The sequence below is a fragment of the Neolamprologus multifasciatus genome, chromosome 9 (assembly GCF_963576455.1).
Source record: "Neolamprologus multifasciatus chromosome 9, fNeoMul1.2, whole genome shotgun sequence".
Lineage (NCBI taxonomy): Eukaryota > Metazoa > Chordata > Actinopteri > Cichliformes > Cichlidae > Neolamprologus > Neolamprologus multifasciatus.
The window spans coordinates 2,469,185-2,481,952 of NC_140447.1; the positions used below are offsets into that span (position 1 = coordinate 2,469,185).

At 40.0% G+C, this 12,768-nt stretch overlaps 1 protein-coding gene across 1 annotated transcript in view; it reads right to left on the reverse strand.

The window, feature by feature from the left end:
• Positions 1–718: 718 nt before the first annotated feature.
• Positions 719–12,768, reverse strand: part of LOC146510769 (uncharacterized) — a 98,819-nt gene continuing 86,769 nt past the window's right edge. Inside the window, exon 32 of the mRNA XM_085173117.1 lies at positions 719–11,995. Coding sequence (XP_085029243.1) covers positions 11,808–11,995 — 188 coding nt within the window. The 3' untranslated portion in view covers positions 719–11,807. The remainder of the gene's footprint in view (positions 11,996–12,768) is intronic.

Here is a 12,768-nt window from a genome sequence, read left to right on the forward strand (position 1 = left end):
CGTAGCTGAAAACTAGCTTTACTTTGTTGTCTGGGTCAACTTTGCTAGCAGAGACAGAGAGAGGCGTTGAAAGGCTGCTCCAACAGAACTTATTGTTTTTGGAGGAAAACACGAACACGGTGTACAGTCGAGTCTTAATAGCTTACTTACAGCTGGGCTCGTCAGGCTCTCTTCTTGGCTGCAGTGGTTATTATTATATTTACATGCTTCCAGCTCCCGTTTTTGCTCGATGACAGCTCGTACTTTTCCTTTTTCTCCCTCCCTCGCTCACAGACACATAACGTGTATGGCAGTCCATTCTCCCTGCAGCACGGACTACACTGCCTATGATGCTACATTCTTTAGAGCTATACCTGTAGCATTCTGCCTGTTAGCTTAGCACAACAACAACAGGCGCTATCTCACCCAGGAAACACACAGAGAGAGCGTCACCCTGTAACCATGGCAACCGCAACGCTGCCGCCTGGAACAACAGAACGTAGCTGTCAAACAAAACCCAAACAGTCCTGACCCGCCACGATATGAAACAGGGAAGTACCGCCGTGTAATCCATTTATTTCAACAAAGTAACTGTATTCTAAATACCACCTTTTTAAACGGTAACTGTAACGGAATACAGTTACTCATATTTTGTATTTTAAATAGGTAACGGCGGTACATGTATTCCGTTACTCCCCAACACTGCTATTCAATATTAATTTTAGTGACCTCCGGTTCATGTAACCGAGTTTCATTACTGCTGATGTGAATTACTGTTTGGCAGAATTTATGCTTCTCTTTAGCCAGCAGTGCTTCAGTATTGACCTCTGCAAGACAATACACCATAGTTGTTGAAGTATCTCGCTTTCTCGCTGAATAAATACTGTGAATATAATTACAATATGACAATATGAAATAAGACATTTTCTAAAAGCTTTTAATGAAATGGGCTGTACAAAAAAGCTACACAAACACACCACTGTGTATTGCAACAGAAACAGGAAGTGATACTGCACCACAAAGAGTGCCAACACTAAGTGAGAGCATTCGTACAGGAATGTGAAAATGGTTTTTTGTTTCAAATCGGATTTCTCACACTGCAAACACATTTGTGGCACATTCTCCTGCAATATGCATTGTGTGGTCTGTGCACTGGCAATGTTGTTACATTGATACAATCAGCTGTTAGATGTTTTCACTAATCTATGACACACTTATATTAGGAGCCTCATCACCATAAAATAAAAAAGTACAACTTTATTTGAGCTTATCTTCTATATTTTATTACATTTATTCATTTATTTGCATATTTTCACAGATTTCTTTATTTACAGGATGCTTTAAGTGCAGTATCGATTCTCTTGTTAAACCGCATCTTACTAATGTCACAAATGGCATCCAGCACTTCTGAGGTAAATGCACTCATGCACAACAAACAAAACGTAAACATACTTTAATTAAGTTTGAACAGAGCTGTCTGATAAGGCTCTCTCTGCTTCAGAGAGTTAGTGGGGGGTTCCATGGAAAATCAGTAAATACCTCCCACATCATCTGGTGATAAACATCTCCTTTATGAAGCTTAAAAAATTTGTTGAAAACCCCAAACTAACAAACTAATTTGCATGAGACCAGCTTTTACTAGTTGTCTGTACCCACTTCACATCATTTTATAATTCTATCATTCATCTGATTTTAACAGTGCATCACTTACATGTGAGGCGAGTGAGCAGCTTAAATAAATAGATGTGAAATGGCTTGATTTGTTTTGTACATTCTGAAGGAAGTGTTTAAAGTCCTATTCACATTACATCGCTTCCTGGAAGGAACATTGTTGTCATTATGTCAAATCTCACTGCTTTGCAGATGATACACAACTTTATATTTGTCTTTTACCAAATATCTAATAATGAAATTCCTTTTTTAACAGGTTCAGGTCACAGTGTATGAAGCTGAAGCATTATCGGTACATCATGTGTTTCATAAACAAATAAGCTTTTACACATTTAGTGAAGATATGAAGGTAACACAATTTTATTAGGGTGTAAATTACCTTGTTTTTGCTGAAACAATGTAACACTTCCCCTCACTGACAGTGTTGCTGCACTGGGTGACATAAAGAACTGATCAGCATTATGTAGGTTAATGAGATTATTAGCATCACTTCATTATAAATCTGTCAAGTTACCTAAATGGAATCAATCACAGAATACCATGAAAAGTTTAGTTGATTTTAATGTCAATAAAAAAAATACAGCTGGGTTTGCAAGATATGCTGTTCAGGAAGTTAAGCAACCAAAACTCTTCGCAGGTTAAAACTAAGCAAGTGAGCTGGTAGTTAAACCACCGAGACTTTGAGCGGATGGTTTACATACTGTCACGATAAGGGCTCACTGTGTTTCCTGAGAAGGTGAGTTAACGTGAACAAAGCTCTCTCATACCTTCCTACCATTTGCTTACATGAGACAAGTCATTTTCCCGCATGCAAAGTCAAAGTGGGATAGGCAGATGATGTTCTTCCTAAACAGAGGAAATGAAAGGTGGGTGGGTGTTCCACAGTATAAACTCGAACAAACAGTCTGTAACTAAAGGCCTGAACAACCATCCTGCTAGAGCAGGTTAATGATCTGGCCATGAGCAATAGTGAAGTCGACGTTGATTGGTGGATGATAGGTGTGCTTGGTGTCCAAGGACCACACCCACGCTGGAAGAGACTGGTTGATATCCAGTCATGTCCAGAATGGCACAGACAGGGCGGAGAGAGAGAAAGGACAGCTGGTGCACCTGGAGGACAGGTGAACTATGAAAAAACAGCCTGGTTCATATGAATGATTATTATTTATAATTATTTATACATGAAAACAACTAATAATGGGTCAATAGTGTAGTATCCAGTTTATTGAAAATCACAGAACAAACAAATTTACAACAACAAAGTGAGAATAAAAGGGGTGGAGGAGCCTTTTTAGGGCCTTGCATTCTGGGTTTGGGCAGTGTGTATATTTATTTACTGTGTAGAGACACCAGTAGAAGCAGTTTCACAATTTCAAAAAAATAAAACAAATAAATACACCTAAAACAAACAACTTAAGTCAAATGGTAAAAAAGAAAAGCAGCAATATTCATAATACAGTTCACTCAAAGTCAGTGACGTTAAACAGAAACATGTTTCCTCACAGGCAGTTTGAGTGTTTCTTAGGCAGTGGTGACTTGACTTCATTCTGTCCTCAGGCTCTATAGAAACGTTGTGTGAAGCTCTAAAAAAAGGAGACATTTCATATTCCTGCCTGATTAATAATCCAGTCTAGTACTGATGATGAACAGACACATAATGTGCACTCACAGACTCAGATCTGCTACGTTTCTAAAAAGACAACACAAATGCTCACTTCTTCACATAAACAGAACTCTGCAAAGATGTTAAGTTCATCTAATTTAATGAATGTTTGGTTGTTGATACAAGTAATGGAAACCACGTCTGTTTAACAAGTGATATATGAAAATACAAGTATATGCGTAGTTGTTATTATTTTATTTCCAAAATAATAATATTGTCGTAACTATTAATTATATATTCTGGTTGAAAATATTTTCATAATTTATATATTTTATTTTATTGCTTACTTGTTTGTACACTAATTTGTAAAATATGTATACACACACACACGTAGAAAAACATATTTAGTATACACATCCAGTAATGCATGTACTATTATATATTGTACATATATTTATTAGTCTCAGATTTAACCATTCTTATATTTTGCTTGTTTTATGTTATTGTATTTTTGCACAACTCTGCTGCTTGTGAAGCTCGCACACAAGAATTTCACTCGCATGTGCTGTACCAGTGTACCTGCACATTTGATGTGACAATAAAAGTGATTTGATTTGATTTGATTTGAAAATACAGTAAAATGCAATATTATATACAACTGAAGATACTAGTTGTGTAACATGTGCACAGTTAAACCTTTTTAAAACACATTGTTATGTTTTATTTCAGCACGTGAAGATAATAAATAAGTCTTAGAACTGTCAGCTGTTGTCTTCGGCTCTAGCCAACTGTTTTGTGTAGCTAAGAAGATGATTTTTACATCATGAACAAAATGTTTCCTTCACAGGAATCAGAGTGCACTTCCGATACTGATAAGCACATTTGAAGATTTAAAATGATACCCACATGAATTTTATCATAATATTCTGTGGTTTACCACAAACACATAGTAGAGTTTATTTCATTTCCCAAATGGATTAAGAAACGGGGCAACCTGACAGTTGTCTTTGAAGCATCCAAACCTTCATTTTTAAAGTCAAAATAACAAATGAAAACGCAGATAAACAAGTCAGAGTGATAAAATCCAGAATTATTTTAATATATATTTGTTTTTTTACAAAAAATACAATATTGCCATTTGTAGATTTTATATATATATATGTGTGTGTGTGATACCATTGTAACATGATATTTTTCAGCATTTATGAATATTAACATTAGGTTACAAAATATATAATAAATACAGGGGAAAAAAAACATAATTCAAAATTGAACTACACAGTAAAACATACAGGTACCGGTGGTGATGTCACCGTATGCAGTGGAAAAGGTTTTCACACATACAGTACGTGCTGCACTTGCACTGAAGATGGTGAAATGATAAGACAACACTTTCAAGATAGCACCAGCAATGGTAAAAATAACCAACTCACTCATGTATAAGGTGAGAATCCTCAACACAATAACAGGAAGTTACCTATGAGCAAAAGCAAAAGTAGCATGACATTTAGGAGCCAGAGTGGGAAGTACAAAACTGGTGGCTTTTATGATAGACGTGCATCCTAACCTTAAACTTTTTTTTGCAACCTTAGTATCTTATTGCTAGATGTCAAGTTGTTTTGATCATTAAGAAGTATATTGCTATTCTTGTTTAGAGTTATAGGGTTTGGGCTATTATTAATTACATGAAGATTCGTTCTACAAAGTACACAGCCTTTCCATATTAAGGTGCTTTTTTGCGCCACGGACCGGTTTATGCCCGACAATATTTTCACGGACCGGCCTTTAAGGTGTCGCGGATAAATACAACAAAATAAAACTAGTACCGGTACCAAAAAAAGAAGATTTATTCATAACACACGTGAAAAGACCCAGGAAAACCAAGTAAACGATAAAAACGATAACAAAATAACACTGAAAACCGATAAAAACCCTGAAAACTATACATTTCACACCTGAGCCTCAACTCCAACTCAACCAAACGACTCACGGACCGGTAGTGGTCCAAGGCCCGGGGGTTGGGGACCGCTGATTAAGAGGACCCGAGGGAAGCTCGGAAAGCTCAGCTAAGACGTCGATCAAGTAGACACAGTGTGTAAACTTTGCTACAGTGTCGTAGCTGCACCACAGAGCAACACTGCAAAGTTCACTAAACATAGATGTTTACATTTATTTGTTATATTGCAAACATTTGCACTGTTATCAGTATTTGCACACTATTTTATATTATTTTTTAAAGTCATTATTCAACACATTGTTATTGTTAAATAAATATCGTCAAATAATCGAGATCTCAATTTCAGTGAAAATAATCGTGAATATTATTTTTGCCATAATCGAGCAGCCCTACTCTACACAGTTCAAAACACTGAAGCTTCTGAAGCCCCTCCCACTCTGAGACAAACCCGCCGAGGAATAACACTCTGGTTACAAGCAACTCAGGGAAACGTGAAAGTGGAGACACTAGTGAAAAGTTATAAATCACATCAGCAGTAATGATCCAGTTTGGTCAATTAGAGGTCACCAACATCAGTTTTGAGTCACTGTGCAACTTTACCAAAACAATGTTGGAGTTTGTGCCGGTTTCCTCTCAAGGTGTCTAGAAAGCTGACTGTCTATTGGGCAATTATAAGGACAAACAGCATCCACCCCGCTTTAGGGCGGAGCAGTTCTCCAGTCACAAACTGGCCAAATGTATTAAGCCCCCAAAATGTGACTATCGGGAGTTGAGACCAGGAAGCAGCGCTGCAGTCTTATACTCTCTCTAGTTATAAAACAGCTAATGTTGTCCATTTTAAAGGTACAGCACTGATACTGCTTTGAATCATATATATTCAACAGATTCAAATTTGTTTATGTAACTGGGGAGTCCTCTTCACACGTCAGGTGAATCATAGAGTTTACAAGGTTCTGTGCTGGGAGCAGTTTTTATTACTATGCAGATGATACCCAGCTTTATCCATCCAAAATTAAAGTTAATTAGAACCAAGAATGTCTTACAGACATAAAGTCCTGGATGATTTCTCATTTCTTGCTTCTAAATTCAAATAAAACTGATGTTATTGTACCCTGACCCTCAGAGGTTTTAGAAGTATGGTGCCTAACCAGATACTTACTCCGAATGGCATTACTTTGGACTACAGTAACACTGGGAGGAATCATGGAGTCCTTTTGGACCAGGATGACCTTCAATGCGTGTAGTAAACACATGCAGTAGTGTGAAAAAGCGTTTGAGCCCTTCATGATTTGTTATTTGCATTTGCACAGTATCCATAAAAACTGGAAACATTCTGTCTTGGAGTGGAAAAGCTAGTTCATGCATTTATTAGTTATAGACAGGACTATTACATCACTCTAAAAGCTCCCTGAAACGCCTTCAGCTGATATAGAACAGTGGTCCCCAACCCCCGGGCCACAGACCGGTACCGGTCCGTGAGTCATTTGGTGCCAGGCTGCGAGAGTTCAGGCTTGGGTGTGAAATTTATGGTTTTCAGGGTTTTTATCGTTAACTCGGTTTCCCTGGGTCTTTTCCCGTGTTGTAGTTGTGTGTCTTATTTTGAAAGTTTTGAAAGTTTACTGCCTCAATCTTCCCGCTCCACCACAATCAACCACACATGCAAGGCTTGGGGTGCAGGTGTTTCACCAGGGTCTGTCCTCTTCTGGCCGCCTGTGCCTCAATTTTATTCCGAAACCTAGACATCCACATGGGGGGTGGGCACGTTATACAGCGTCCAGAGGATGGTCTGTGTATTCAAACCCACCTCTGGCGCTGGTGCCTTACCCTCAATTTTAAATGCATATAGACACTGAAGGTTTTCGGGAGGAGCCGTGCTGCTCTCTGATAGGAAGCAAGTACCATGCTCTCCTGTGTTTTAAATGCACTTTAGAACAGCACGCAGCAACACTACATATGAGCGGGTGGAGGGGGGGTTGGGGTTCCTCACTCACCCCCGTTTTCTGTTAACCGTCGGGAGGTGTTGGCCGTCCGATTGGGGTCTGGGATGTGGGGCCTCTCTGCTACTGCAGATACGGGGGCGGTCTGCTTCGCTCCACCCAGGGAAAAGGGTAACATCTCCTGGGTCTAGGTGTGGTTTCCCCCTCTGGGGGCTAGGGTACCTGGACCTGGGGTATGTTTGGGGAGTGTGATTGTGTGTACAGTGTCTATTTGTGTCTTTCTCCACATCGGGTGATTGTCGAGTATTTGTATATGTGTGCATGAGGGTGGGAATGCACGTTTGTGTCTGTGTGCGCCTGTTCGTCTGTGTCTATGTGTCAGGTCGGGTCTTAGACTCCACCTCTCTGGGAACATCTCAGGCCCTCCAAGGTATGAGGGCTTATCTCCCCCCACCACACTCCCTGCCGGTGGCTTATGCCCTCAGACGTCAGTGCGTTGGTGGTTCTTGGTGTCTGGGGCTGGGTGCTCATGTATGTACTAGCTCACTCCAGGTGGCTGCTTGGCAGCACCTGGCGCCTGTGATTCAGCTGGGCCCTGGGGGGTGGGGGGCCCTCTGGCCTCTGGGCCTAGGGCTCGGTTCTCTCTGGCACAGCTGGCTGCTGGCAGAGCCCACAGGCACGTCACTGCAACCCCCTCTGGCCTCTGCTCCGTGGCTGCTGGGTGACCCCTCAACTGGGGCTCTCCTCAGCTCTTTCCAGGAGGGTGGCACGGTTGCCCCCCTGGTGGTGTCTAGATGTCTGGGGCCTGGATCTCTTTCATACCTGCTTCATGCCCTGGGGGACCGGGCTATGGCTCCCCACACTCCCTAGCAGAACGTTACATGGAGAAACCTTTTGAATACAAGTGCGCTGATCCACACGGGTGTGCACACAGGTGTCCACACAGGTGTGCACACAGGTGTCCACACAGGTGTGCACACAGGTGTGCACACAGGTGTGCACACAGGTGTTCACACAGGTGTGCACACAGGTGTTCACACAGGTGTGCACACAGGTGTTCACACAGGTGTGCACACAGGTGTCCACACAGGTGTGCACACAGGTGTCCACACAGGTGTTTACAGACACAAACTACACCCTTCTTGGCTGCTACCTCAAAGCACATTGTGTATAGCAACACAATGACAGGAAAGTTTTAGCATCTTTTTGACAGCATTGACTGCTGAAGAGAAACACACGCTTGTTAACACACATTTGTGCATTCGCATAAATACGACGGTGAAAACAGGAAATAAACTGACATTTCTGATTATACATATTCAACAATAATTACACTTTGAACAGGAACCAAACAAAGAAACAAATTCAGATGAGTGAACAGTTAATAACTATGCGCAATATAAACTTATTAACATTATGTTAATGTTTATGTCATATTACTCAGTGGAAACCAATGAATGCAAAATAGCTGCATTTAAATGTTCTAATCTGAGAAAGAGTTTCCTGATGAAAATCCCATTATTTCTACAAATAATGTTTTTCATTTTCAGGGAAATGAGGACAAACCACTTTCATATCTATTTATAGCATATACACATATTAATAGATATTGGACACTAATTTTTCTGCAAAAATGAATTTGGATGTTTTAAAAGCCGTTCATCATGGTGAAGGCACTGGTCAGAATTTTATTGCTGGGTTTTAGAAACTCAGTTTAACTGTACTCTATCCCCACTCGCAGCAGTCATATGAATCTTGCCAAGTTTATTCTGACAAGTGAAAAATTAAAAATCTTAAACAACAGACTTGTTGGGAAATTGGCTTCCTAAATTGTAAAGCCTTCCAGTCTACAAGTGATAACATGCCTTATCAATCCTAACCATACGTGGAATTGGGAATCTCTGGGAGCCGTTCCCAATGAAAACAAACACCTTGTACAAATGTTGTGTGAAAAAATAATTACCATATTGTGTCCCAGTACTTGCATTCATTGTTTCACTGATTATTCCTGTATGAGAATGCTCACTGAATTCTGTCTAGAACAGTTAGCAAGGATAAGCTGCATCATGCTAAGTCCGTCTACCTGGATCTGATAAAACTGCCCTATTAGGCTCCATCTTTCCACTCATTTCTGTACACAGCTAAGCAGAGTTGATTTTGTTAACTGTTAGCTTTCAGTTGGGTAAAGAATGGAGAGAATTTGTTAATTAAAAAACACAATAAAAGGAATATTTACATGTTAGCCTGTTAGCATTAAAATGCTATGTTTTGTACTGTATCGCAAAATCATTAACATATAATTGTAAAATGAATTTGTTCACATTGTGATCCTGCTGTAGGACGACTAAACATACTTACATTTAAGAAGGATGCCTAATTCAGTTCATTGTTCTGCACCGGGGCCTTTGTGGTGACAATTAACCAAGCGGCAGCCTGTGAACCCAAACTTGAAGTCCAAACAACTGCTGCTGCTCCAACTGAGCCTGGGACCAAAGGTTGGTCAGTTCACATATTTATAGATACTCTGCATAATGAGGTCACAGAGACATTTCCTCTTAATGCAGTATTCTGATTGTCTACAGCAGCGGTCCCCAACCCCCGGGCCTCGGACCAGTACCGGTCCGTGAGTCGTTTGGTACCGGGCCGCGAGAGCTGAGGCTCAGGTGTGAAATATATAGTTTTCAGGGTTTTTATCGGTTTTCAGCATTATTTTGTTAACGTTTTTATTGTTAACTCGGTTTTCCTGGGTCTTTTCACGTGTGTTATGAATAAATCTTCTTTTTTTCGGTACCGGTACTAGTTTTATTTTGTTGTATTTATCCGCGACACCTTAAAGGCCGGTCCGTGAAAATATTGTCGGGCATAAACCGGTCCGTGGCGCAAAAAAGGTTGGAGACTGCTGGTCTACAGTAAATGTGAGCGTTTTCTCCAAATATGAAGACATTTAAAAAAGGACATTGTATGCAGTGACAAAGTAAAACCTATTTAAAAATAACATGTTGTTTTGCTGTTTGTAAATCGCCTCCGTATCATAACTTTCTGTTCAAACGCTGTTACTCGTGTTTCATTTTTGTAAAAAAAATTCTAAATAGCAACATGTTACCAAATATATTCACTGCTGCAATAATATATCTTTGCAAACCACGATATAGACAGTACCCTGTTTTTATCAGTGCTAAATTTTGCTAACACAGTCAAGCACGACTTTCTCATTCTTAGCTTTATCATTAGGAATAGTTTGTTTTTAATTCCCAACTATAAGGGTGCGTTTGAATATTAATATTACTACAGTACTCACTACTCAGGCTCCCGTTTGTCTGAATCATATATCTGTTTTTAGTTTTTGTGTTTTCAGGTTGAAATTAATAAAACTCCACATTTCCTCCAGTAATTTCAAATTAAAAGGGGGTCTAGGATGTGATGGATTGTGCTCCGTGAGGTGTTTGGAGACTGTTAAGATAAGAAAAAAAGCTGTATAATTTTTAAAGCAGAATAAATGATTAAAAAAGGAAAGTGACTGGAGATAATTAATGATTTTAACAGTATTAAAATAGAGAATAGCAGAAACACGATGGATAATGTTGAAGACATGGATGACCTTTTCACTTGCAAGTGGCTTAAGCAGCAATATTACAATTAGAGTTTGTTTTTGAAATAAAATACACACCTGAAAGAAGAAGAAAGAACTTAATCTAAGCTTCAAATATAAAGGACTTGTTCATTGTGCAGATGAGGTTTTACAGTAATCCGCATGAACACAAAACGAATGCAAAGTGAATACATAATACTGGTAAACAAATATGACAGATTAAAAGCAGTAACAGGTTTCATGAAAACAAAAACATCTGTCACAGCTTTGGATTAGAACAAATTGTGATGCTCTGTGCACAAAACATGACATAAATATGTTTTTCCACCTTTAGTGATTACACGTACTCTGCACCTGAAGGAGGTCAAGATCTTTATCAGTCATGAACCTTTGAACTTTAGCGAACCACAACATAATCATGTGAAAATGGCGTGTTCCATTCAACAGATCCTAATTCATCATGGCGGCAGGTGCTGCACTTTTTCACCATTTGCAGATGGCATCATTTCTCAGAGGCAGAGCTGCACAGGCGACAGAAATAACCTCACCGGCTCATCCTCAGTAGAAAAGCAGAGGTTCCAAGCACAGCATACGAACTGATTCGTTTCTATTTCTTTAATATTTTAATATGCAGTTTATAGTAATTGTGCTTTTCTCACATTAGCCCACGATTTAATTAATACATGTTATACATATTTATGGAGGGTATTAATCATATTTGCCTTCTGTATCATTAACTTAAACAGTAATTCAGGTAAACGAGGAGGTAGACATATTTATTATTATTCAGATTCCTGGCCTTCTTGCCTCTTACACTGACAAAAACAATGCGACTCAGTTGCAGCTCTTGGTGTTCGTCTGACTCAATCAGGATTTAGGATTCACTATTTAAACTTCAGAAGTTTAAAGTATCTCGGACGCTAGCCAGCTTGATCCTCTTTGATCATATTCAGTGATCCTGAATCAATGCCCTCCCTATCTCTGTTCATACCAGCTCATGAGGTTACAACTGCCTTGGCTGCAGATAGCTCTGTCTTAAAGTCAAAAGCAACCTCTCTCACTCCCACGTCATCAGATGTGTGGTCCTTTGCTGTAGTGTTCCCTGAGATTGTAGGTCTGATAGCACATAGAGATGTCACAAACCCCTGGAAGTCCTGGACTACCCCTTTTACCAGGATCTCCCGGTGGACCCGGTTTGCCTGGGATTCCCTGGTTGCCCGGCTGGCCAATCCCATCAAAGCCACGGGGACCCTGAATCCCTGGAGGGAAAAGAAAAGATTGAAATAAGAACCACCTCTATTCAAGTCAGTTAGATCATAGGTTTACAAAATAATGCAACAAGTCCACAGTGGTATTATGACAGAGTGGGTGGGAACAACAAAATGAGAGAGCGGGGTCAGCAGATAGAATATCCCTTTATGTCATTGAACATGCAGTGAAATCATGGGTGCTCCAACTGTGCAGAAGTAAAACATGTATAAATATAAATAGGTACTGAAGTGCACAGTGTGCAGATGTGAACCTGCAGGTTAGCTCAAGATCACTGTAAAGAGAGCTTCATGGAGCTGGTTTCCATGGATGAGCAACTTCATCCAGCCTTACATCACCAAGCACGATGTTAGTGTTAGTGATGTAAACGATGCCGCCACTCAACTCTGGAGCAGTGGAACGGTTTCTCTGGAGTGACAAATCACAGTTTTCCGTCTGGCGAATCAATGGATGAGTCTGAGTTTGGAAGTTGCCAGGAGAGCAGTACTTGTCTGACTGCACTGTGCCATGTGGAACGTTTGGTTTTCAGGAGTTGGGCCTCTTAATTCCAGTGAAAGGAACTGTTAATGCCCACCATAACAAAACATTTTGGACAATTTCATCCTCCCAGCTTTGTGGGAACCGTTTGGGGATGGCCCACTTCCTGTTCCAACATAACTGAGCAGCAGTGAACAAAACAAGATACATAAAGACATGGAGTCCTGACCTCAGCATGACAGAGCAGAGAGTCAGGCCTTCCAGTCCAACATCAGTGTTTGACCTT